Source organism: Protopterus annectens, chromosome 3.part0 (genome assembly GCF_019279795.1).
Source record: "Protopterus annectens isolate FY-2018-M chromosome 3.part0, PAN1.0, whole genome shotgun sequence".
Lineage (NCBI taxonomy): Eukaryota > Metazoa > Chordata > Ceratodontiformes > Protopteridae > Protopterus > Protopterus annectens.
This window is the reverse complement of record NC_056731.1, coordinates 488,666,657-488,691,666: the sequence shown is the minus strand read 5'-3', so window position 1 is coordinate 488,691,666 and position 25,010 is coordinate 488,666,657. Positions and strand designations below refer to the sequence as shown.

The 25,010-nt window shown below is 40.5% G+C and overlaps 1 protein-coding gene across 1 annotated transcript in view; it reads right to left on the bottom strand.

Annotated features, from left to right (window-relative positions):
* Positions 1–25,010, bottom strand: part of PKD1L1 (polycystin 1 like 1, transient receptor potential channel interacting) — a 1,345,235-nt gene that overhangs the window by 119,786 nt on the left and 1,200,439 nt on the right. Inside the window, exons 52-53 of the mRNA XM_044065604.1 lie at positions 21,840–22,070; positions 17,379–17,540 (exon numbers count right to left, since the gene is read on the bottom strand). Coding sequence (XP_043921539.1) covers positions 17,379–17,540; positions 21,840–22,070 — 393 coding nt within the window. The remainder of the gene's footprint in view (positions 1–17,378; positions 17,541–21,839; positions 22,071–25,010) is intronic.

Genomic DNA, 25,010 nt, shown 5'->3' with positions numbered 1-25,010 from the left:
AATAACATACTTACAATCAATAGAATTATTAACATTTATATCAGTCCCATTTACCCCGTTTGTTAGTCCGCTGAAATGTTCTTTGCTCTGTGTAGTGACCTTGTGCTGCCCCATTCCAGCTACGTTTTTGACCTCTAAAGCCACCACGAAAATTATTCAAGTAACTGTTGTTCCCCACAGGAGGCAGATTAGGAAAATCTTCATCCGTATCACCTTCTGTCACAGACGTAACACTTTCACCCGAAGTGAACGCCCTGTTCTCCTTATTCACAAACCGCTTCTTATGTTCAAATTGCACTTGTGATTTCCTTGCTTTGGGATTAGTAGCCACTAAAAAAGCACGTTTATTATCGTAATCACGCAAGTCACGAATTAACTTGTTCTTCTTCCTGTCAATCAAATCATGCTCATACCCCACCAGTTGTTCATTAGTTTTGATCAAGAACTGCTGTAAATCATCTTGAGATATGAAGTTAGTAATATTCTTACATAAATTCTTTATCTCTTCTCTTAATTTTTGTTTCTTAAACTGGTCACGTTCGACTAAGATACGTACCCATTCTAAGCTGCATCTATGTGCAGCTGCAATCCATCTTTCATGAAATAGCCGTTCTTCAGATATAGCTAAATCAAATGGGGTAGAAGGATTTTTGATGGCTCTAAGACCCCGAGGAGTAATTTCTAACTCCTCATATCTTTGCATACTTTGCGAATTCAGAAAAACGGCAGTCTCTTTGAACAACAGTCTTTCCATACGAGAGAGCAAATCACATACCTCTGGATTAGTGAAAGTTTCCATTTTTTTACCAACTTTTGAAAACGGATTTTGATTCCATAGTTTTCTATCTTTTATCCATTTATTGAGCACAACATTACCTAGTTCACTCGAATTAGAACCATCATTTCTACTAGGTACAGTGAAAGTAGAGTTTGAAACCGCTGCGACATCAGCAGTTCCCGATACAGTCTCCATAGACTTAGGCATAATATCCAAAGGAGTATCTAGGAAAATCCTAGGTAATCCAACTAAAGAGTCACTGGCCATATTAGCAAAACCACAACTGCCAAAAGGTAGAGAACCAGTACTGTATACCACACACGACAGACCAGCAGCTCCGTAGTAGGAAATAATTTATTAGAATCCACACAAAAAATCTCTAGCGCCTCGGCCACTTGCCTTTAACAGAGTACAAACACTTGTATACATTCCCCTGCACCCCAATGTGGGGGGCTGTGCCCCCCACAACGCTGCTGTTTATATGTATACTATCTCTGAGATCGCACTACAGTGGGGAAAAGGGAATATTCCCTTATCTTTACTGTACAGCAATCTATAACATGTTATATTAACATTAAAGGTTTCTCTCCCACACAACATGTAATGATCAATGCACCTGCACCACCAGAGGATCCCGGAACCGGCAAACACTCTTTGGTGATGTGTTTTTTGCAAAAGTGCATTTTCATGTAAATGCACTTTTGCTAAACTGGACTCGTCCATCTGGAATTTGTTAAAGTGAGTTTTTGATGGATCGGAGTAGACCCATATATACATATAAACCAGACTCCAGTGTATGGAGCAGGGATGATGTTCTGAACTATTAAGCACAGATGGTCACCTAGTCATATTCAACCAAGGAAAGATTTTTCTTATAACAAAACGTCAGTATTAAAACATAATTACTGCTACCAATTTTAAATTACAAAATTTCAAAAAAGGCTGGTGTAAATAAAGTTCACAGGCAGATTATCTACCTCTTCTCTTTCCTGTCTAACAAAGTATGTTTCTACTTACCCCATAATTCACACCACACCTTCTCAATGTCAATAAATGTAGACAGAGCCTCTCAATGAATCATATAAAATAGAATGTTTATTCTGTGCACTTCCGTCACACTTGCACCTAATATCACTTAGGTGCACCATGATCCTTCCCTTCCATGCACTGGAAGGTTGCCCTGCACGTGCACACTACCAGTCTTTATCACAACTTACTTATTCTCTAATCAGGAACATGTCTAGTGTCGTTATACATGTAAAATGCTGTAATTTGCATACAATTTCCACAGGGCTCACAGACTGGTATCACAGGGAAATGTTGGCCTAAACTCTTCCCTTTCAGTTAACGACAGTGTTTTTCCAAAATCATTTTATATATATATATATATATATATATATATATATATATATATATATGTAGAGTAGTAAAATGCAATTTTGGTTCTTTATTTACATTGTCCTCCTGTAACTAAGTGTGTAACATCTACCTACCTCTTGTACTTCTAGTTGAACTTATTACCAGTGGGGATTATGCCCACTGTGAAGATGAGGAAAGGAAAATATAACTATAGCTGTAACAGAAGAAAAAATAGAATATTCCCACTTCCTACTCATACACTGAGTTAGAAAACGGCTTACTGTACAGACTAAGTAAGGACACAAAGGAAGCATTATGTCAACTATTAGCACCAAACAATTTCAGTAACCTAATTATGAAGTCATTTAGTCATGTGATAGCAGGACATCTATGAAAGGACAAAACTAAAGCACAGAGCTGAGAATTTCTGTGCTGCATGCTCTGAATTCTATAAAACAATCCCTGATCCACACTTAATAAAATCCTTTGATTCCAATGTTCATTGCAGACCTGCAATTTGATCACACTACAGTGATCCAGCAATGGACTCCAATACATTTTTTGCCATTTTAGACTATGCAACTAAGTATTCTGAGGCTATTTCTCTATGAAAGACCGGTGCTAATCTATGGCTAGGGAATTAGCCTTATTATTTTCCAAAGTAGGGATACCTAAAGAATTAATGGGAAGTTTGATTTGACATTGCATCAATGTGGTTAACTACACTCACAGAATTGTGCAATGTTGACATGCTTCAGCACATACTCCAAAGTTACTTCTCAGCCCTCTGCACTCCACAACCCCCCACTGCTAATTATATATACTATCTCTGGGATCACACAATTCAAGGTGAATGGGCATATTGCTCTTTCCCAGCGCCTGTCTGTTACTGCATAACTGTCAACCATCTGCATACTGGGTCCCTCTGGAATGACACCAACTATTAGCCAATTGTTGAAACCAGTTATATTTTCTTTGTACCGAGACATCACTCTTGGAGAATGAAGGATTATGCTCAGTACCAGAGTTGTGCCTGCATTTGTGACCTGCATGGAGAGTTCTGACATGTCTAGGTAAAGCACTATAGAGCTGAGAGACTTGGAAGAAAATGCCAGAATGAACCTGAACATCTTTTTTTCTCAAGTACAACCAGGAGAAAGAGAGTTGTTGAGAAGCTGAGAGACATTTCTCAAACAAGACTGAATCCATTCATGTTATTCCATGTAATTATTTGGGAAGAACCTATGACTATTATTTTTTGTTTGTATGCAATAAAACCACATTATGTTTACCTGTGCTGCATACCTATATATGTAAGTATATGTATGCATTCATGAGCGTGTGTGCACATTTATATAAATAGAGGGGGAGAGAGAGAGAGAGACAGAGAGAGAGAGAGAAAGACAGTGATTTTTATTTAACTAAACATAAAACAGGCTGACATGGTCACAGACAAAAGCCAAAATGTTATGACGGGTAAAATAAACACAGGGGTTCAGTTTTCAGTAAAGGAAGTGGTTCAGTTTATCAGCAGCTTTGTTGGCAGTGCTCATTTAAGATGAGACACACATTTTAAAACTGACACGCTTAAACACACCTTTCAACTCGAGACTGCTAAAAAAATATGAAGTCTTTATCACCAGTGTAAAAAACAGCAAGAAAGAGGGACTCCAAAACATCCAGTTCCAATAAAAAACTTTTATTGTCGACACCACAAGCGCTTTCACAGACTAAGCTGCTTCTTCAGGTAATGTCTATCAATCTAAAAAACTTGGTTTAAATACCATATACTACAGGATCCCTATTCTGTTAACTTTTAAAGTTTGAATGTGTTAACAGAGATCTCCGTTCAGTGCGGAAAGGGAAGATTTCCCTTTACTGCACTGTAGTGCGGTCTCGGAGTTGGTATATTTAAATAGTGGGGGTGGGGGTGCATGGGGGCTTGACCCCCTGCTTACAACCGTTAGATGGGTTTTTTGTGTTTTTTATTTTTTTTTTGTCGTTTTCGAAATTTTAAAAGTTCGAACATATAGGTTCGACCATATAGCATTCAAACTTTTAAAGTTTCGATAATGAAATATGAATTTTATACTACCTCCCTTGATTAATCATGTGACATCAAGGCACTCAAATTATTTAAACAGTATCATAAAAGCATATGCATAGCACCTAAGTTCAGAAATCATATATATATATATATATATATATATATATATATATATATATATATATATATAAAAGACATAAAAATACAATGATACAAAGGGAAAAAACATTCAACGTCTTAGGTTCCTTTTGTATAGGCATAGTATGCACCTCACCCACATTTTTAGTAATGTGGTTAAGAATCAAGTCTTCAGAGCCTCCAGGTTAAATGTATGTGAAAAGGAGTTTCAAGAGCAGGTAAAAACTACACAGTATTGTTTAAGGATGAGAGGTTATAGTGACCGAAAAATAGTTGAAAATGTAGAGAGGGTTAAAAGCTTGAGGGGGGACCACCGCTAAACCTTATTTTTCAAAAACTGCATCAGACAGAGTAATGTATAATAGGAACAATCAGTGTAAACTGAGGGTACCATTACATCATTCTAGTAATGTTTCCATGTACATGAATGTTATTCGAAAACAGTGGAAAGTCCTTATGACAGACAAAGATATTTCCATAGTGACAGAGCCCACTCCCAGGTTTGTAATTAAGAACATGAAATCCTTAAAAAGGACCTTATGTTACTCAAGGAACAAACATGAACATAGCAGTAATGCCACTTTGGCATGTGGCACTTGCAGTGTATGCACTTACATTGACAGCAGTTCTACCTTCACACACCCCGACTAGGATAGAACATATAGTTTCAAAGTTTTTGCCACTTGTAGCACCTCCCACATTCCTCCCTATGGTCGAGTGGCCTCTGAAAGATATGTGTGAATGGGCTTGCCTTCGCTGAAGGTTGGGCATCAGGCTGACAACTTGGTACCATAAAAATATACTGCCAATCATTAGCGGACTGGAGTTCCGCAGTGGCGACCCCTGACCGGGAAAAGCCAAAAAGACAAACAAACAGCACCTCCCACATTGTTTACTTGGCCCGCTGTTTATTGTGTTCAAAATTTTACATAGGCAAGATGGATAGAATGCTTACAGAAAGAATAAGGGAACATCTGTATCATATTAGCAAAGGGAATAGAACTAGAGCCCTTGCAAAACATGCCATAGAGCACACTTTTGAGTTTTTGGTTATAGGGAGGGTGCACAAGACGTTAAGAGGAGGTGACATCAGGAAAAGTACTGATCAGCTTGAGTCTAAGTAGATCATTAGACTGAGAGGTGATACTGGGCATGGACTCAATGATGTGGTCCGTATAAAACCTAATCTGAAAACTAGGAACCTAAGATGTTGAATGTTTTTTGGCTTTGTATTACTGTATTTTTATATATATATATATATATATATATATATATATATATATATATATATATATATATATATATATATATATATATTTGGTACATATGCATTTTTATGAATGTATTATGATTTCTGTACTTCCGTGCTATGCATATACTTTTATGATACTGTTGTTTATTTGAGTGCCTTGATGTTACATGATTAATCAAGGGAGGTAGGATATGGTATTTAAACTGAGTTTTTTAGTTTGATAGACATTACCTGAAGAAGCAGCTTAGTCTGTGAAAACACTTGTGGTGTTGACAATAAAAGATTTTTATTGAAACTGGCCATTTTGGAATCCCTCTATTTTGCTGGATTAATTTTTTGGTTTTCTTTACTGGGACTTCTTTACCAGAAAGGGTTGGTATTTGTGTTTGTTCAGTGTAAAAAACAGGTTAATTCAAAGTTTCTTATCGCCATAATTTCCTCTTGTCCTTTACTAACACCTTTATTGGTGTGCAGTGGTGGGATCACCACATCACATATTTTGTAAGCAGTTGTCATTAAAGAAGATGTTTGTATTCTCAAACAGCCACATGGTGAATATTCAGTTTCATATCACAATAGTTTTATTTTCTTTTGTTAGCTTAGTCAGGGAGAGCAAGCAAGGATGTCAGCAGAGGATTAAGGCAAGCTGACATGGAGCTAGTTGGCTGAGATGTGCCAAGCCAGAGGACTGGTGCATGCCAACCTGACTAAAGGGGAAATGACTGCAGCCCTAATCACAGCTGTGTCACAGACCAGCAACCAGGAAGACAACCAGACTGGCAATGGGGATGTACATCTCTCAGAAAATGGGCCATTCAATTTTTCCTCAGAAGACTTAAAAATCCTTCTGAAGTTAAAGAGACTTGAACTGGAGGCCAAACACCTGAAACTAGAATCAGCAGAGAGACTGTGACATTTGGATGCTGAAGAAAATGAGAAACAAATGGAACTGGAATCTGCAGAGCGAATGCGGCATTTGGAGGCTGAAAGTCTGGAAGCTGAAGAAAAATGAGAGGCAGAGGCAACATGAAAAGGAGATGCTGACTCTTTACCAGAGTCATGGAGGTAATGGGGAAGGGAGTAACTGAACCCCAGAAGCAATAAAGGTCAGTAAATTTCTTCCACAATTTACAGAGGGTGATAATTTTGATAGATTTATTCATATGTTTGAAAGGGTATGTACACAGTGTAATGTTGACCAAGGGCTCTGGGTACAGTTCATGACCCCCTTACTCCATGGTAAAGCTGTAACTGCTGTTTCTAAATTGTCTGATACTAATTGCTTAAATTACAATACAGTTAAAAATTGTTTATTGGAATGCTTTAAGTTAACACCTGAAGTTTATAGAAAAAAAGTTTTGTGAGCATAGACACAAGGCAGATGAAAGTATGTGTGATTATATTGCTGGGTTAAGCACTTATTTTCATAGGTGGGTGAGTGGGTGTAAGGTCACCACTTTTGAAGGGCTAGCAGACATTTTGGTGAGGGAACAAGCCCTTAACACTTTGCCTGAGGACATGAGAATCTTGTTGGCAGATAGGGAATGCAACACCGCAGATGAGTTGGGGAAAAAAGAAGACCTATACCTAGCAAGCAGGGCATCACTGCACAGGAAAGGGATAACCAGTGCTACTGATGGGTATAAGGGAAACCATGGTGGGCAGCCTAAACCACCCCAACAGAGTTTGCCGTTAACAGGGGAAGCCACTAGTCCAGGTACATGGCCAGGATTAAGGGTTACATGTTTTAAATGTAACCAGTGGGGCCATGTAGTATGTAGAGGTCCACGGAGTTAAGGAGGGGAACAAAAGGTGAGAGAGCCAGCAAGTGGGAATAACAGAATGCCTGTGGTAAGTTGTCTGGAGACAAACTACTACTAACTACCATAAGAGGTTATATCCTATCTTAGTAGATGGGAAACAGGCCACTGCTAAGAGAAACACAGCCTCTGACTTAACCATTGGGAAGCCTGCAATGGCTAAAGAGGAGCACTATTTTCTTGGGCTGTATACTCCAGTCAGAGCTTTAGGAGGGACACCATTCCAAATACTTTTGGTTGGGGTTCACCTTAACTGGGAGTGTAGAAAAGGAATCAAGCAAGTAGGTGTGTTTGAGGACATCCCTGAAGATGCTCTGACAGGCTGACAGGGATTGATTTTGGTAATGCAGTACCTTGTGTGCATGCAATTACACACAGTCAGGCTTGGAGACAGGCATGTGGGTCTGGTAGCCTGGGGAGGCGGCAGACCGACCGCACACTTGAAGCTAGGACTGGTGAGGTGGCTACTTCAGGGAGGGAGCTACCCTGTAGCAGTGAGACTGAAGGTGAGCCACAGCTGATGGTGGGTACTGATGTTCCCTTGGAAAGAATGACTGCAAGGGCAGAGGTGAATAGCAGTACCCAGGCTGACAGTGAGGCACCACTGTCAGAGGACACCAGACTTCCTGTAGAAGGGGAGCTGGGAAGGGTTATGAGACAGGTTCAGTTCTCACACCCTACATTACTAGGCTTGAGGGAGGAAGGTAGCTAGGAGATGCCTGATTCTCAAGGAAAAGGGTATTCTGTATACTGGAACAAAGGGTTACTGTATACAGAATGGACCCTGAGGGAGGGCTAGAGGGAGACAGAATATAGCAGTTGGTAGTGCCCAGAGTATATCATCTGGCACTTCTAGCCATAGCCCATGACATTGTCTTTGCAGTTCATATGGGCATAAAGTGTACCAAGAGATGTATTATGCAGAACTTTTATTGGCCTGGGATTTCCAGGGATGCAACTGGGTACAGCAGGACCTTTGAGCAGTGCCAAAATAGTAGGCAAAACAGGAGACAAGATCAAAGTACCTTTCATGCCTTTGCCTGTGATTGAAAAGCTATTTCAGAGGGTAGCTATAGATATTGTGGGACCTCTGAGTACCCCAAGTTCCACAGGGAAGAAGTATATTCTAGTGGTAGTAGATTATGCTCCCAGATACCTGAGGCAGTGCCCCTGTCCTCCACTGAGGCAGAAAAGGTTGCAAATGGTTTGTTAGAGATTTTCAGCAGGGTAGGTTTCCCAAGAGAAATACTGACTGACAAAGGTGTCAATTTCATGTCAGATCTGCTGGCTTGCCTGTAGAAGTACTGTGCGGTGAAGCACCTGAAGACCACCCCCTACCATCCCCAGACTAATGGTCTTGTTGAGTGGTTAAACTCTACAATCAAGTCCATGCTAAGGGTATTTGCAGACCAGTTTAAGAGGGAGTGGGACAAATATTTGCCCCATCTGTTGTTTGCTTATAGAGAGGTGCCCCAGGAATCCACAGGTTTCTCAACTTTTGAGTTGCTGTTTGAGTATAGTATAGTATAGGGAACCTCTAGATTTGATTTGTGATGAGTGGGAGGGTGAATGTGAATCCCACAAGGAGTATGTTGTGGCATATGTCCTAGACCTCAGGACAAAAGTCAGGGAATTCATGGGTTTGGCCCAGGAGAACAAGGCATAAGCCCAACAGCAGAAAAAGGTCTGGTATGACATGAATACTCGATCCAGAGAGCATGCTGTTGGGCAGCAGGTTATGGTTCTCATTCCTGTCAGACACAATAAATTGCAGGCAACTTGGGAGGGACCATTCAAAGTGGTAAGAAAGGCCAGTGATGTTAATTATATGATACAACTGCTAGGCAGGAGGCAGGGGCACAAACTGTACCATGGTAACATGATGAAACCTTACCATGATAGAGAGGCCGTTGTGCTGAATATTTGCAGTGGATGGCAGGAGGAGTCTGAAGGGAATCTGGTAACTTATCTCCTCAGTGAGGCTCGGACTGACACCTCAATGGAAGGGGTAGCAATATCCCAGCAGCTACCCCTACCCAGGTTCAGTTACAGGAGTTTGGGGGCATGTTCACTGGGAAACCAGGGTGTACCCACCTGGTGCAGCAGCATGTGTATTCAGGACCCCAAAGGCCTATTAAGCAGGCCCCTTATAGGATGCCTAAGAGAGTCAAACAGACTTTGAGGTAGGAGATACAAGAAATGTTAGAACTGGGGGTAATCCAGGAATTCAGCCGTCCCTGGGTCTCCTCAGTGGTACTGGTACCAAAAAAGGATGGCAGCACCAGGTTCTGTGTCGACTACAGGAAACCAAACAGTCACACAGTGTCAGATGCTTACCCTATGCCTAGGACAGATGAAGCCCTAGAGCAGCTGGGTGGGGCTAAGTATCTGACCACTACTGATCTTACCAAGGGCTACTGGCAGGTGCCCTTGACTCCCAGTGCTAGAGGGAGGTCAACCTTTCTGACTCCTTTCGGCTTGTATGAGTTCACAAAGATGCCCTTTTGGATGAAAAATGCCCCAGCAACTTTCTAGAGGCTGGTAAATTGTAGCCTATCAGAAGCAGGGAATTTTGTCCTTGCTTACCTAGATGATATTGGTATTTACAGCCATTCCTGGCAAGAGCACCTTCAGCATGTCAGGGAGGTGCTGGGCAGACTACAGAGGACAGGGTTGACCATTAAGCCCAGTAAGTGCCAGGTGGGTATGGCAGAGGTCTCCTACCTTGGACATAAAGTGGGAGTGATAAGATGAGTCCAGAAATGGAAGCAGTTCAGGCATGGCCTGCCCCTGTTACCAAAAAATAGGTGAGGGCATTCTTAGGGACAGCATGGTACTATAGATAGCTTGTCCCCTGTTATACTACCATAGCTGCTCACCTCACAGACCTGACAAGGAAAAACAGGCCAGATAATGTAGTGTGGACCCCAGCATGTCAACAGCCATTCCAGAAGCTTAAAGGAGCTTTGGGAGGACACTCTGTCTTAGCCAGTCCAGATTACAGAAAATAATTTGTTGTGCTGGTGGATGCATCAAACCATGGGGCGGGGACTGTACTCAGCCAGGTTTCCTGAGAGGGAGAAGAGCACCCAGTGTTATATCTCAGCTGTAATCTCCAACCCAGGGAGGAATGCTATGCAGCTGTAGAAAAGGCCATAGTATGGGCATTGCAGAAACTTCAGCTTTATCTGTATGGAAGGAAATTCACTGTAGTTACAGACTATAGTCCCTTAACATGGCTACATCGAGCCAGCCAGCAAAATGCCAAGTTACTAAGGTGGAGCTTAGGGTTTCAGGCATATGATATGACAGTGCAGCACTTCAGTGGGGTTAGCAATGCCAATGAAGATAGGTTCTCAAAACAGGCTACGGCTAATGTATTTCCAGACAGGCTCACCCCTCTCAAGCAATGTTTCTCAAGGAGCACTTGAAAAACTAGCTTGACTCTTCGAAGAGGGGAGAGATGTGACACTAGGAGGTACTGCCAGCACAGTTAGCTGGAATTTTGTAAATACTTATATTATCTGTGAATATCAAACTGATTTATACAAGATGCTGGTGTTACAAATGTATTAGAAATGCATCTCGTGTATATCAAACTGATTTGTACAGATGTTTGTGTTGAAAAGGTATTTACAAAGTGCTTGTGTTTGAAATGTATCAACAGTGGGCACTGCTGGAGAGAACATAAATGTACATGCACTATTGTAACTGTTTAATTTTAACAGAGGAAACTAGAAATCAGGAGGTTAACCTCAGTCAAGCAAACTTTAAAATATATCTGAAATTAAATCACTTTATAGGCTAAGCCATAAAGAAGCTATCTCGCAGGTTTCAATGGAGCCAGAGACACAAAGTCTGTACTAGGAAGCTTTCTGTATTGTTTTTGGGATGAACTAATTACTAGCCTGGAAGTGTGGAGGTATGCAATTGTTTTATGACTTCCAGCACCTGTCACAGATCTGAGCAAAAGCCCCTGTGTGTGTATTTTTATGGGCAGGTGCTAAATCCTGCCAGCTTCCAGCAATGGGGGTTTGCATGGGAACTAGAAGTCAGATGACCAGAAGTGATATCATTCTGCAAGCTATCTCAGTAGTAGTGAGATGGAACATTCTGTATTCTGTCTAGGGCCTGACAACAAGAAGGACCATCCACGACATCATCTGCCTTGCTCTACTAAGTTAGTAGAGAATAGTGATTCTCTTAGATTCAGTCAGGAATATAGTGAAGCTTAATTTAGATATTGTTTTTATTTATTTGTCTGAGCCTGTCATTCAATGTTATTTTAAATATTTCCTGTAATTTGAACTCTGATAACACTGTGAATATATACCTAGTATTTTCTTGTTCTTTTTATTATTTATTATTAAATGTATTTAAACCTTTCATTGTGGATGATCTTTATCATGCCACGGTGGTGCAGCGGGAGTGTTGTTGCCTCACAGCAAAAGGTTCTCCTGTTCGATTCTCGGCTGGAGTGCCTTCTGTGTGGAGTCTGCATGTCCTCCCCACAGTCGAGTGGTGTTCGAAAGACATGCGTAGAATGGGCATGCCTTCGTTGAAGGTTGGGCATTGAGCTGGCACCTCAGCACTGTAAAACTCTACTGCCAATCATTAGCAGACCGGAGTTCCACTGTGGTGACCCCTAACTGGGAAAAGCCGAAAGAAGAAGAAGAAGACAGGGGATGATCTTTGTAGAGATATTTAAGTTTTGAGAGTATTTGTGCATTTATTTGGTGACACTGTGTGGACCACTCCTAATGGCCTTGCTCTTGGTCAAACTACCATTTGTATTAGTATTAATTTCACTCAGTATATTAGGTACCCTTGTATGGGCCTTAACGTAGTGGCAGGAGTTTCTGGTGGCAGTCGTAACTACCTGATAGTCTGGGCAGAAAACGACTTAGCTAGTGAACCTGTGCCAGCCATTCCCAGGTGTGTGTGTGTGTGTGTGTGTGTGTGTGTGTGTGTGTGTGTGTGTGTGTGTGTGTGTGTGTGTGTGTGTGTGTGTATGTGTGTGTGTGTGTGTGTGTGTGTGTGTGTGTGTGTGTGTGTGTGTGTGTGTGTGTGTGTGTGTGTGTGTGTGTGTGAGCTACTTGGCCAGGGACATGAAGTACTGGTTGGACAGAGAGGGTGCTAGAGGTCTTGGATTGGACACTTAGCTGAGATCTCAACTCTATGGCTGTGCCAGTGGGGACTCTTACTGGGGATCAGAATAATAATATGCTATCCTCAGTCCTCTTTCTGGACCTCTCAAAGGCCTTTGATATGGTCAGTTATCAACTACTCATCCACTCTCTGAAAGCCATTTCCCTGGACAGCCATGCTATTCAATGGTTCTCATCCTGTCTCAGTGGAAGAAAACAGGCTGTATTTTGGCAGGAAAAAATGTCTACCCTGCTTCCTCTCATCCTTGGTGTCCTCTACTCTTTTGTATCTTCATCCCAGAAGCAACCTGCATCCAATATGCAGACTACTACACCCTGATCTGCTCAGCCTCCTCCCTGTCAGATCTGCAAACCTTAACCTTAACACATTTGACACAGTTGAAAATTGGCTCTCTAATCACTGCCTGCTCTTAAATCCCAGCAAAACTAAATTACTACTCTTCACCCCCACTAGTGGGTCCATCCCACTTTCCTTCTCCATAACATCCAACAATAGTACCTCTATTTCCCCAGACGTCCACACTAAGCTCTTAGGGGTCATAGTAGATAATAATCTCACAGTTGATTTGCATGTCAATAAGACTATCACAACCATTAATCAGAAGCTTGGCTCACTATTTAGAAATAAACCTTTCCTAACCCCATTAGCAAGGACCGCTATCGCCCGCTCTTACTTGCTTTCTACCCTCCCATATGCTTCTCCTATACTTTCCAATTTGAACAAAACTGAAATCAGCAAACTCTCAGGCTGCTACAACCATATTGCCAGATTCGCCACTAACTCTACATACCAGAAACATCACTGTCAAAACCTCAGTCTCCTAGGGTGGCTAGAGTTCCCTAACTTACTTCAGTTTAATCAGCTCATAGTAGCATACAAAATTCTCAGTCACCCTTTAAATACTCCTGTACTCAAGAACATTATAAAACCCTATAGCAACCCCAGGCCATTACGCTCATCCAACAAACTGCTGGTCCAAACACACAAAGCCATCAACTCGGCTGGAGACTCCCTGTTTGCCAACTTCGCTGGCAAAACTTGGAATTCACTCCCAACTAATCTTACTCTTGAACCCTCTCTAAATCTTTAAAAAAGGCCTCAAACAATATTTTAAAATGCACTGGCTTTGTCCTTCCACCATCCCTGATTAACTCCATATATACCATCTAGTTTAATTAGTTCTGTATGCATTTTTGCTAATAACTGTATGTTGTTACCTATTTTAGCTTTGTATAATATGAAACACTGTGAAACTTGTTGTGTCCCTTCTTGAGGGCTACACTGAATTTACTCCGTACATACTCTGTAAATATGCTTGTTATGTTAGCTGTATGCCTGTCTCTTAATGTGTTATGTTTATATGTGTAACTGGAGCTTTTCTCCCTGGGTCTCCGCTGAAAATGGACATGTATCCAGTCAGACTATCCTGGTCAACAAATGTAAAATAAATAAATAAATAAATAAATAAATCTGGGAAAAGAGGGAGAAATGTGCTCTTAAGGGAAACTGTGCTTGATGCAGAGAGCTGCATCTGGAGATAAGATGTGTGTACCTGTTATCCTCCCAGTGAACATCCCCCACTGGTGCCAGTGGTGAGGATTGAGGCTCCTTGATTAATGGCCAGAGGTGGAGGATCATCACACCCTTGATAAGTGTAAGCAGGGGCTTGGGAGATGAAACATTCACAAGCAGGGGCCTGGGAGATGAACCATTTACAGGTTGCCTGTGTCCATTACAGACATAGGTGCCAAGCCAGGGATGGATTTCCTGTTCCCCATCCAATTGTCCAAGTTATACTTGAATTGGGTTAGGGAGGAACTCTGCTTCACATGGATGGGGAGCCAGTTCCACAGATTGGGTAGTCTATGGGATACACATCTGTCTCTCCAGCAGGTCCTATTTATATCACAGGCAAGGTTTAAGTCTTTAGACTGGGTAATTCTGGTGCTGTTTATTTTACTGATATGCAGGAGGTCCATCAGAGTGGGGTCTGATAATGCTCTGTATGCCAGGCATAGATTTCCTCTCAATAGCCTGTAGGAAACAGAATGCAGGGATTGGGCCTTGAGGTGGTCTGCATAGGACATTTTACTTATGCCTGTATTCTTTTAGTGAGGAACCTCTGACGATGTTCCATTTGTTGGATATGCCTGGTTAGGTATATATGAAAGGGGACATCATACTCAATGACAGGTCTTATGAATGTCAAATACAATGAAACTGTGACTTCCTTGGCCCTAGATGCCATACCTTTGTTTATAATTTGCGCAACATAGAATGATTTCCTCACTACTGTAGACAAGTGATGGTCAAGGGCTAGATTACTGTCTATATGTGTCCCCAAGTCCCTGACTACTAGGTCAACTCTAAGGGGTGTGTTGTCAATACGATAGTTACCAGGAGTGGATAATGACTGATGATTTATTTGCATTTAGTTTTAGTCCATGGTACTGACACCAGTTGTTTGTCTGTGTCAGCCCTTCCTGGAGAACATTTATGTTGGTGTGGGTTTCAATGACAGCTTCTAATTTGCAATGATCTGCAAATTTAGTCAGCAAGAGCATTTACATTGGCCTTGACTTCAGAGAAGTAAATGCCAAAAAAAACTGGCCCAAGGACTGATTCCTGATGGACTCCACTTGTGACTGGCTTCTTTCTAGAGGTGGACTCCCCAATTTTAACTTCCTGAGTGCTGTCTGTGAGCCAGTTGGCTATCGACCAGGTGACATACAGGTTTGTACCTAACCTCTTGAGTTTGTCAACAATGCCTGAGTGGGGTATTGTGTCCAATGCCTTGGCCAGGTCAAGGTAGGCAGTGTGAACCATTCTGCCTTCATTCATTGCTTTGGTGACCTTCTCAACGAAGTCCTTTTGGTTGAGTAGGCATGACTTGCCCTTGATGAAACCAAACTGGGTTGGGTTCAGTGTCTGGAAGTTTACTATATAATTACTGATCATTTCCATGATAATATTTTCCATGGTTTTGCATATAAGGCTAGTGTGGCTTATGGGTTTGTAGTTTCCAGGGTGTGTAGATGGACCGCCTTTGTACAGAGGGATGACTGTTGCTGTTTTCCATTCATGAGGCATGAAGCCTGTTTGAAGGCTACAGTAAAATAGGAATTCCAGGGGGTCTGATAGGTCATCTTTCATGCAATTTAGAAGGCATCATGGGATATTTTCTGGGTCCATTTGATGCAGTGTTTTTGGCCTTAGAGTGAGCAGTAAGGACCTGTTCTGTATTGATAGTGTGGGGTGTTATGTTTGATGGTATTTCCTGAGGAAAGGTTGAGGGGGAGAGATGAATAAAGTTGGAGCTGAATTTGTTTGCCAGTAGTTTAATTACAAATTTTGTTTTCCTCATGGAGCCACAGATTTGGTTACTAGGTAATAAAAATCTACCCATTTTATTCCTTAATTGAACATTTCTTTTTTGGTTTCTCGATTATCAAAAATATTATTATCTATTTGGAATCCGGGGGTATTTCATCTAGGTCCAAAGATGTTATTGTCCAGTAGTACTCTGCCTTAATTATACCAATTATTGAATACTGTGTCCTTTTTGGCACTAACTTAACTAGAGATATCACTTAGCTAGAAAGGCCCAAATGTTCCTGTCAAAACAGATTATTAGCTTAAAAACCCTTAGTTACCAATACAAATTAGAAGCCTGTCCCTATACTCACGCCATTAAGGACCCCATCCTAATATATCTCCAATACCTTCACAGCACAAATGGCTGCACAATTGCTCAAACCAAGGATATGAGCCTCCAACAACAAATAAATAAATATTGAAGGAATAGATTCATTAGCTAATGAATGTTCCTGCAAATTAAGAACAGAGTGGAACCATGCTTCCTTCAAGAATAGCCTTGATGATTAGATGAGTTACACTAAAGGTCATCCCTGGGCTGACAGACTTTTCTTTCCTGGAAGTGGGGGTACATTCTGACAGTGGGGTATGGCAATGCAGAATTGGTCTTCAGACTTTCTTGCCCTGTACATTCTACAATTAAGAATACTTTGTCAGAAACAGACTAGGCAATAGTTGTAATTAAGGAAATTATTCTTCTGAGATGGGATATGTGATCTGAAGTGCCCAGACATGGTGTGGTCTTACCAAGTTTAATGCTATTGGCTGCGAAAAGAAAAGCAGCTACTAGAAAATGGAAATCAAAATCTAAACCAACTGCCACTGAAATACTGAATATTGTTAGGCAGATACAAGAAATCGAAGTGGCACCGTTAGAAAAAGACTGCATAGAAATAAATGGAAATGGTGGAAACAATACATGCAGAACAGTGAGGAGGAGTGAGGCTTATGGGAAGAATGGAACCGAGCAATTTGTGTAATACTGGAAGAGATGTTAGTATGCTTTGTTTTTATTACTGCATTTCTATGTATGTCATGTTTTAAACAAATGCCATGTTTTGTAAAGATGTCTTTAAAAAGGCGCTGGCTACATTTCCTGTTAATAGGTAGGTGGTGCTGACTCTTTTCAGTATTTTTTTAAGGATATACATTTTCAGAGGTTGCAGCAGGGTTGGGAGATGGAGCATATAAAGATGACTGACTATGCATGTGGAAGAATTATATCACAGGATGTATACAATTATGTAAAATTAATAAAATCCATACAAAAACATCTGCCTTTTTGTCAAACATCTGTTGTTGCCATTCTTGGTGCATTTTAGTGTGCAGTAACCAATGACCTGTGTGACACTCATTACAGGAATCTGACTTCTAAAGAATTTAAATTATGAGAACATCATGAAACAAGGGAAATCTGGATATGTCCTAAAGTTTACTTACTGTGCCAATCATTGTGCTTCTTTGTGTTTTTTTCTCTTCCTGCCATCCAATGAATGAGAAGATTCTTTCCTTGATATAGGCAACAATGTCTGTAAATGTTATCAGATGCCTATGAGATGCCTTTTTTGTGTCCTTTGCAAACGAGGTAAGAATGCCTTTCAGCTGTTAAAAAGTAAAATAAAAAGTATTACATAATGAATGTAGCCTGCTACAAGTGACAGAACAAGTCTGTTGCTTTAAAACTATTTTGGTCTTGACTGAATTATTGAATACCTGTCAGTCTGATAAAGTAGTGTTCAGTGATCAGTGTTCCATGCAAAGCATGGCTACCAGTTGTCCCTACTTTGAGTACTTGTATATGAAAAAAATCAAATCAATTCAAATCATTTCAGGAGAGAAAATGTATTACTTCTACATGCAGCAGGAAGCTGTAACATTTAACAAATAAACTTGCATAGCAATGAAGCCTTAATGACAAATAACTCATTACTATGGTTAAATGTATGGTCTGTTCTGCAGAATCTAATGTTTTGTAGTCCCACTATGAGCATCTGAAAATGTGACAACCAAAATGCAAAATGAGGAACATCAAAACTTTATACTTAAAAATAAAAACAATGTGACGGAAGATAAGGAACATTTGACCCACTTAGTCTGGTCACTTCTGCACCTTCCCAGAAAGCTGCATACCCTACTTCAACCCCAGCTTATTTATTTAATTTTCCATGCAGCATAAGAATATATATTTCTAACACCACTTTACTATGTCTATTCCAGTGAACTGATATCATTTCATAAGACAAATATCATATCTCTCTAACTGTTCGACCTTGGATTTTCAAATTTTGCATTGTTCTCATGATCTTGCATCCACATGGACTCAATTTACTCTCCTGTTGTTTCTCTCATTCCCACATCTTTTCCATTCCTCACTCGTGTACCAAACAGGCTCGTGACCTTCTTTGCATTAAACTTCACCTTCACTATGTAATAGAAAAAGTAAGAGCTTTAGAAATGTCAGTAGTACAACAGAGAAGGTCTATATAGATCTTTCTGTTCTCTATTTCCCATAAACAACAGTGTACAGGTTACCCTGTTTGTTCCTTTGTCACACTGTTTTGATTACCTTAAGTCATCTGAGAGGAGTATTTTCAAGTATCTTTCCATTTTTCATGCACGTTTTATCATTCAGTCTGATCTTCGTGGAATTTGGTAGTGTAATCACATAATAGAGTGATGGGAGAATTTGTGTCAGCTTTGCGGATAAATACAAGGTGTGTTCCCACCAGGAACAGAAAATATGCAGGGTTGAAATTTTGTTATTGGTAAGGACTGCTGTAGATTTGTTAGGGGCTGTGAAGTGCAACTGTTTTTATGACACTTTTTGGGGGAAATTAAGTCGGTATGATACAATGAGATAAAATGGTATTATGAAGAGGCATTCTATTTTTATGAAGTGCTTATTTCTTCTGAAAAGCTGTGTAGTCATCTAGAAAGTGAGAGATAAGTTATGACATTGCTTCTATTTTCCTGAGAGTATTCCAGGAGAGGGGCGTGTGTGTTGATGTTGGAACAGTCATATGTGGACACAATAACTGATGACAATGATGATGCACATTTATGCTCTCCAGCCATGGGGGATGGACAGTTAGTAAACCTGCCATTTATTAACAGTTTACAGTGAGTTTCTGTCCATCTCAAAGTAAACTGATCTAGTAAGTAATGTACAATAATATTAAGTGTCTCATTTTCAGCACACACACACCTGCCCACAGAAATGTAACTGGGAGGTATGCTTGTTTTAGCACAAGAGGAAGCTCTAGCACTGTGCGGTGGAATAAGGGATATAACATGGATATGGGGATAAGGGAAAATTGAGTACCCTACTCTATTATTTCAGGGAACACAAAATAAAGTTAACTTGCAAAGAAGTCGTGCCATATAACATACTACGTCTTACATAAAAACCCACTATGCATACTGGCTACTACATAGATGAATGGGCTAGCTAGAAATTAGTTGACAGGGACTTGGTAAAATGAGATGTGTTCTGTAGCCCTCTATCACATGAAAATGGCTTAGACTGAAAATTATTTTAAGAATTAGGACCTACTTTGGCTACTGACAACTACCCACAAATGGGTTTGTAGTTCAGTGTGCCTACAGGAACTGCTAGAATAAATAAGACTAATGTTCACATGTTTTACCTTTACTAGTCATTTAAGTCAAACTTCAAAAAACTTTAAACTTACACTGCAGGTTCTATGAGCAGTTCACAGCCCTGTGAATTTCCTCAATACTAAGTGATTAGTTTTCAGATTTATATCTGGGTGGACATCCTTCTATTGTGTCTCAGATGAGGTATTGTTTTGCACACTACCAGGAGAATGCATGCATCTGAAGTCCGAAATTGGTGAGTTTTAGGAGAAGAGCATCATTAAGTCAGACTCACACCAACAGACTGAGTCTTTGCGCACTACTGATGAACGAATAATTAGTCAAATTCTGCATCAGACTACAAGAATGCATATGAAGATTTCTGAATGCAGTAACAATGGAGGAAATACACAGGTCTGTTGAATTTTGTAGCAACACATTGTGTGGGTAACAACAAATAGGCTTGGATTCATTGACATACAGGGGATAGAACATAGTTAATTTCCACATACTGCAACTCTATGGACAATTTTAAAACAATGCCAGTACCTATTGGTGATCTGACTTAAGAGTCGCCTCTCATAACTCACTCTTTGAATATTAGTGCTGGTCATGTATGAATCCTAGCCATACTGTATTTGAAATATTTAATACAAAGCTTTTAAACAGTACAGAAACCAGACCTCTCAGCTCTACCTACTTTGGAGGTGCCTACCTATTTTCAGGCTTGAAGTACCCCTTAATATGATGTACCTAAGTTCTGGTGGCATGTACATATTTTCAGCCTTGATTTATCCTTTCACATGTTTTTCTCAATATCACACCTGTCACATATTATTTTAAATGTGTTTATTGCACAGGAAATTACATGATCACAATGGCGGAACTGATAATTTAAAGAAAGGGGAGACACATTTTACATCTCGATTTATCAGAAGCCATAATAAATTACTTTCTTAGGCAGATTTTTGCAGTATATTTTATTAAAATATTCATAGTTACACTATGATGTTCCTAGCTGCAGTGGTGGTGCTGCGGTAGCGCTGTCACCTCACAGTAAGACGTTGTCCTGTTCGATTCTCAGCTAAAGCGTCTTCTGTGTGGAGACATGCGTGAATGGGCATACCTTCATTGAAGGTTGTGCATCAGGCCTGGCAAGTCGGTACGTAAAAATCTACTGCCAATCATTAGCAGACCGGAGTTCCGCTGTGGCGGCCCCTAACCGGGAAAAGCCGAAAGATACAACAACAACACTATGATGTTCCTAATATGCTTACATTTTTGTCCCTCACAGTTTTTTAAACCTGTGTTTGAATAGTATCCCATAATCCTACGTAAAGTAGAGATGTGTGCTATTCAGTATTCAAACTGTATGCTAATTACTTGTCCAGATTTTTTGCCTGACATACCTACTTTTCAAGAGCCTTTATACCTATGTTCAGTGTCTGGAGGTACAAATATGATCAGTTACATGGTTTTAATTTTGTTAACATGATTTATTTCTTGAGTACTCTATTTCCATAAAAAGATTATTTTCTTTCTCCATTTCTGTGGTTTTATTTCAAGCACATATTAGCTTGAAAGACTACTCAGCATGGAAGGCACTTTATTTTGTACTGTGTTTTGTAACTTCTCATTTGTAAATTTACCAAAATGAAAACACCCTGGTTAAACTACAACTAGAAATTGTACAATGATAATGCATGTTGACATTTTAAGGAAGATAAGCTTCACAGTGTTGAAATGTTAAGCTGTATGTGTTCTAATGTATGCACAAGCACGTCTGTTCATGTCTACTAATGGCAAGAAGCATGGTTTTGTTTGAATAAGGTTTTGTTATCCACAAAACCATCCACCAATTATTTATACCCATTTCATTCAACTCACAGTCAAAGAGGGCGTGGGTCTATCCCAGAAAACAACTGCGGATGATGATAATACCTGTCTATTGCAGGTCATGATAACTTCCAAATCACTGTACACAGACACCCACTGTAGGATCACTAATGTACCTATCAACATGCTTTTAAAATGTAAATACAGACTAGATACTCCAGCTAAACCCAAGGAGAAGGAAATACAGACAAAACATGCAAAGTCCATTTAGAACGTTCGAGCCAAGTATCAAACCAGGGAACCAGCAGTTATCAAGCAACAATCCCAATCAGTGCGCCAACATGTTACTGTTAGGTTTTACTATCAACTCTAGGTTAGCTGAATGGTATACTGTTACCTTGTCTTCTAAACAATTAAACTATTTTCCAACTGTATACTGAATCAGTACTAATAAACATGTCCACATACCATTCCTGTCCATAGTAATGTCATTGTGAAGACAAAGGTGCCAAAGTATAAAGTCACCAGGGTTGAATGTGTCTTATACAGCAGTGACAGGGTTTTCATTTCACTCAGTCCCATCATGCACATAGTGAGAGTCTGGAATGATTTTACAAAAGTGCTGAATGGGAAGGAATCCTTTAAAAACAGTAAGCTTCCTGTGTAGGTATATGCCACAAGAAAGATCAGCCCAGCCACCTAGAATGCAAAATCAATAGGATACTGAATTAACTGAATTGTACCATTATAAATGAGAAAAATATGCATTGTTACATTTATACGTAATCAAAGCTATACAATAACCAGCAAACACTTTCCATTTAGGAAATATTAGGCCTGTTATTTAATACTTCTCCTAGGTTACACACATACCAGTGAAGGTTACTTTTGTACAAGTTTGCCTTCTTTCCATGGCTAAAACATAGTAGTTCCAAGCACTTGAGCTGTTACGGATAAAAACAGTAAGATCAGTGACACCAAAACAGGGACAGTTATGCATGGAAGCAGTAAGAATGGATCCTTGCATTGTCATCACTGCAAGCAAATGCTGAGGGAAAAGTTTGTACACAAAAGAAAACACTTTTAGCTGCCAAAGCTGTGAATGTCCCAGTAAATAATCACTGAGCATAAAGCTTCAACTGACTGAAAAAGACATGTCATTAAAAGGCAAATCCTCACTGAAAAGACAGGACCACAAAGAGGTTATACGGGGATGCTAGGTTGGGGAAAGAGAAGTAAATAGTTTTGATGGTGGTACAGCCTCACCAAGACCATAAAATAACAGGACTCCTAGAGCAGGAAAACAAATCTGCTGTGGAGTTCTAGATGCTATCCAGAAGGGCAGACATTGTGCAATAAAAATGGTAAAGGGAATGGAGGACCAATGGTATGAGGAACATAGGGCAACGCGTCAGTACAGGGTAGAGAAAATAACTGGGTACGTATAACAGAGATATGTTGTTTTGACAGGGTGTATATGGGAGGGGCAGAACTGTAGAGAGAGGAGAAATGTGAGACATGTGGCATAGGCGAGAGCTGAAGGGTAACTATTTAATAGTGACTCCAGAGTATTCAGTTTCATAGCCAGGATAATGGAAATGTGAAATGCATTGTTAGAAACTGTGGCAGAGAAGCAGAAGCATACATAATATTGGCATTTAAGGATACCTGAGAAAGACAAAATAAGGGGTAGAGCTTGATATAAGGGAGGGGCAGCTGTACAAAGTACAGTTTTGTACCTACCATACATAAATGTAGATGTCCGAGAGGTATGCATCTGCAGTCCTAACAAATGGGTTGTCCTGGCCTCAGGCAGCCCTTTGGTCGGCCGGATTCCAAAGTCTGGGTCTGGCCTCGGCTGATGTCGCACTTCACCTGACGTCATAGCTGCAGTTCAGCGGGTATAAAGGCATCAGCCGACGCCATTTTCCTCAGTGTTTCTTGCCCCAGATGCCAGGTGCCCTCTAGGAAGGCTAAATTTGGATAAATGCAAATGTTTCCAAACAATAGAGAGCAAATAGAAATAAACATGTATATACATATATACAAACAAATACACCATAATAGATTCCCCCAGCTAGCTACAAGATGGGCAAATACCCTAGGAGTACCACAGAGGGGAAGGAGGGTGGGTAATCCTGACTGCAGATGCATACCTCTCAGACATCTACATTTATGGTAGGTACAAAACTGTACTATGTCCTTCAAGGATGCATCTGCAGTCCTAACAAATGGGTAGAATACCATAGCCAAACTGGGAGAGGAGGTAATAATAAGATTATGGTGTAGTTAAGATCCCTTGCAAAACAGCAGTGGCAAAACCTGCTCGGGATCTGGAGTATAAGGGTAGATTATAATGCTTGGCAAATGTATGCATGGAGCTCCAAGTAGCAGCCTCTAAAATGTCTTTGGTAGCCACTCCTCGTAAAAAAGCTGTAGTAGTGGCTGTAGCCCTTGTGGAGTGAGGTCTGATGTTTTCTGGAGTTGTCTTTCCATGGTAAGAGTAACAAAATCTAATGCAATTTCCTATCCACTTTGAGATTGTCTGTTTTGAAATTGCTTTTCCTTCCATTCCTGTTGCATATGCTACCAGTAGCTGGTCAGTTTTTCTATTGCTCTTGGTTCTGTCCAGGTAGTAGCGCAATTGCCTATGTACATCCAAGGTATGTAATAATCTTTCTCCCCTGTTCTGTGGGTTGGGGAAGAATGTAGGTAGGTGGATAGCTTGATTTAGAGATACTCTGGAGACCACCTTTGGCATAAAAGTAGGATTAGTTCTCATGGACACTCTATCTTGATGGAAGATAAGGAAGGGCTGTACTGCCATTAATGCCTGTAATTCAGAAACCCTTCTTGCTGAAGTGATTGCAAGCAGGAAAGCAGTTTTCCATGATAAGTACTGTAATTCTGCTGTTGCTGCTGGTTCAAAAGGAGGGAGTGTCAACTTTTCCAGCACAAAGTTCAAGTCCCATGCGAGCAATGGTGGCTTCCTTGGTGGCTTTACATTTTTAATTCCTCTCAGAAACTGCCTGAGTAGAGGATGAGAGAAGACTGGAGGGTCCATGTTGTATTCTGCTGAAATAGCTGATGCATGAATCTTAATGGAAGAATAGGACAGGCCATTGTGGAAAAGTTCTGCCAAGTATTCCAGGATGTTAGCTATGTTTACCAGTGACACATCCTCTCCTTTAGCTGCACTCCAAATGAGATATCTTTTCCATTTTGCTGAATAAGTTTTCCTTGTTGAGGGTCTACGAGCCTCCAAGATAATGTCTTTAACCCTTTGAGATAAATCTGGGTTATTTTGTCTTATGCATTGTTCCAGGCAGCTAGCTGCAACGTTTTCAAGTTTGGATGCAGGGTTTTGAAGTTGTTCTGTGTTAGCAGTAAGGGAACTAGGGGCAGAGGCCATATTTGTTCCCGAGACATGCTCCTTAGCAATGGGTACCAATGCTGCCTCGGCCAGTCTGGAGCTATCAGGATGATCCTTGGACGGTCTTCTTTGATCTTCAATAGCACCTTGTGCATCAAAGGAAGAGGTGGGAATGCATATGCTGTCAGGTTTTCCCAACTGAAAGATAGGGAGTCCACCTTCCAAGCCAGAGGGTGGTATGTCCTTGTGCAGAATTTTTTCAATTG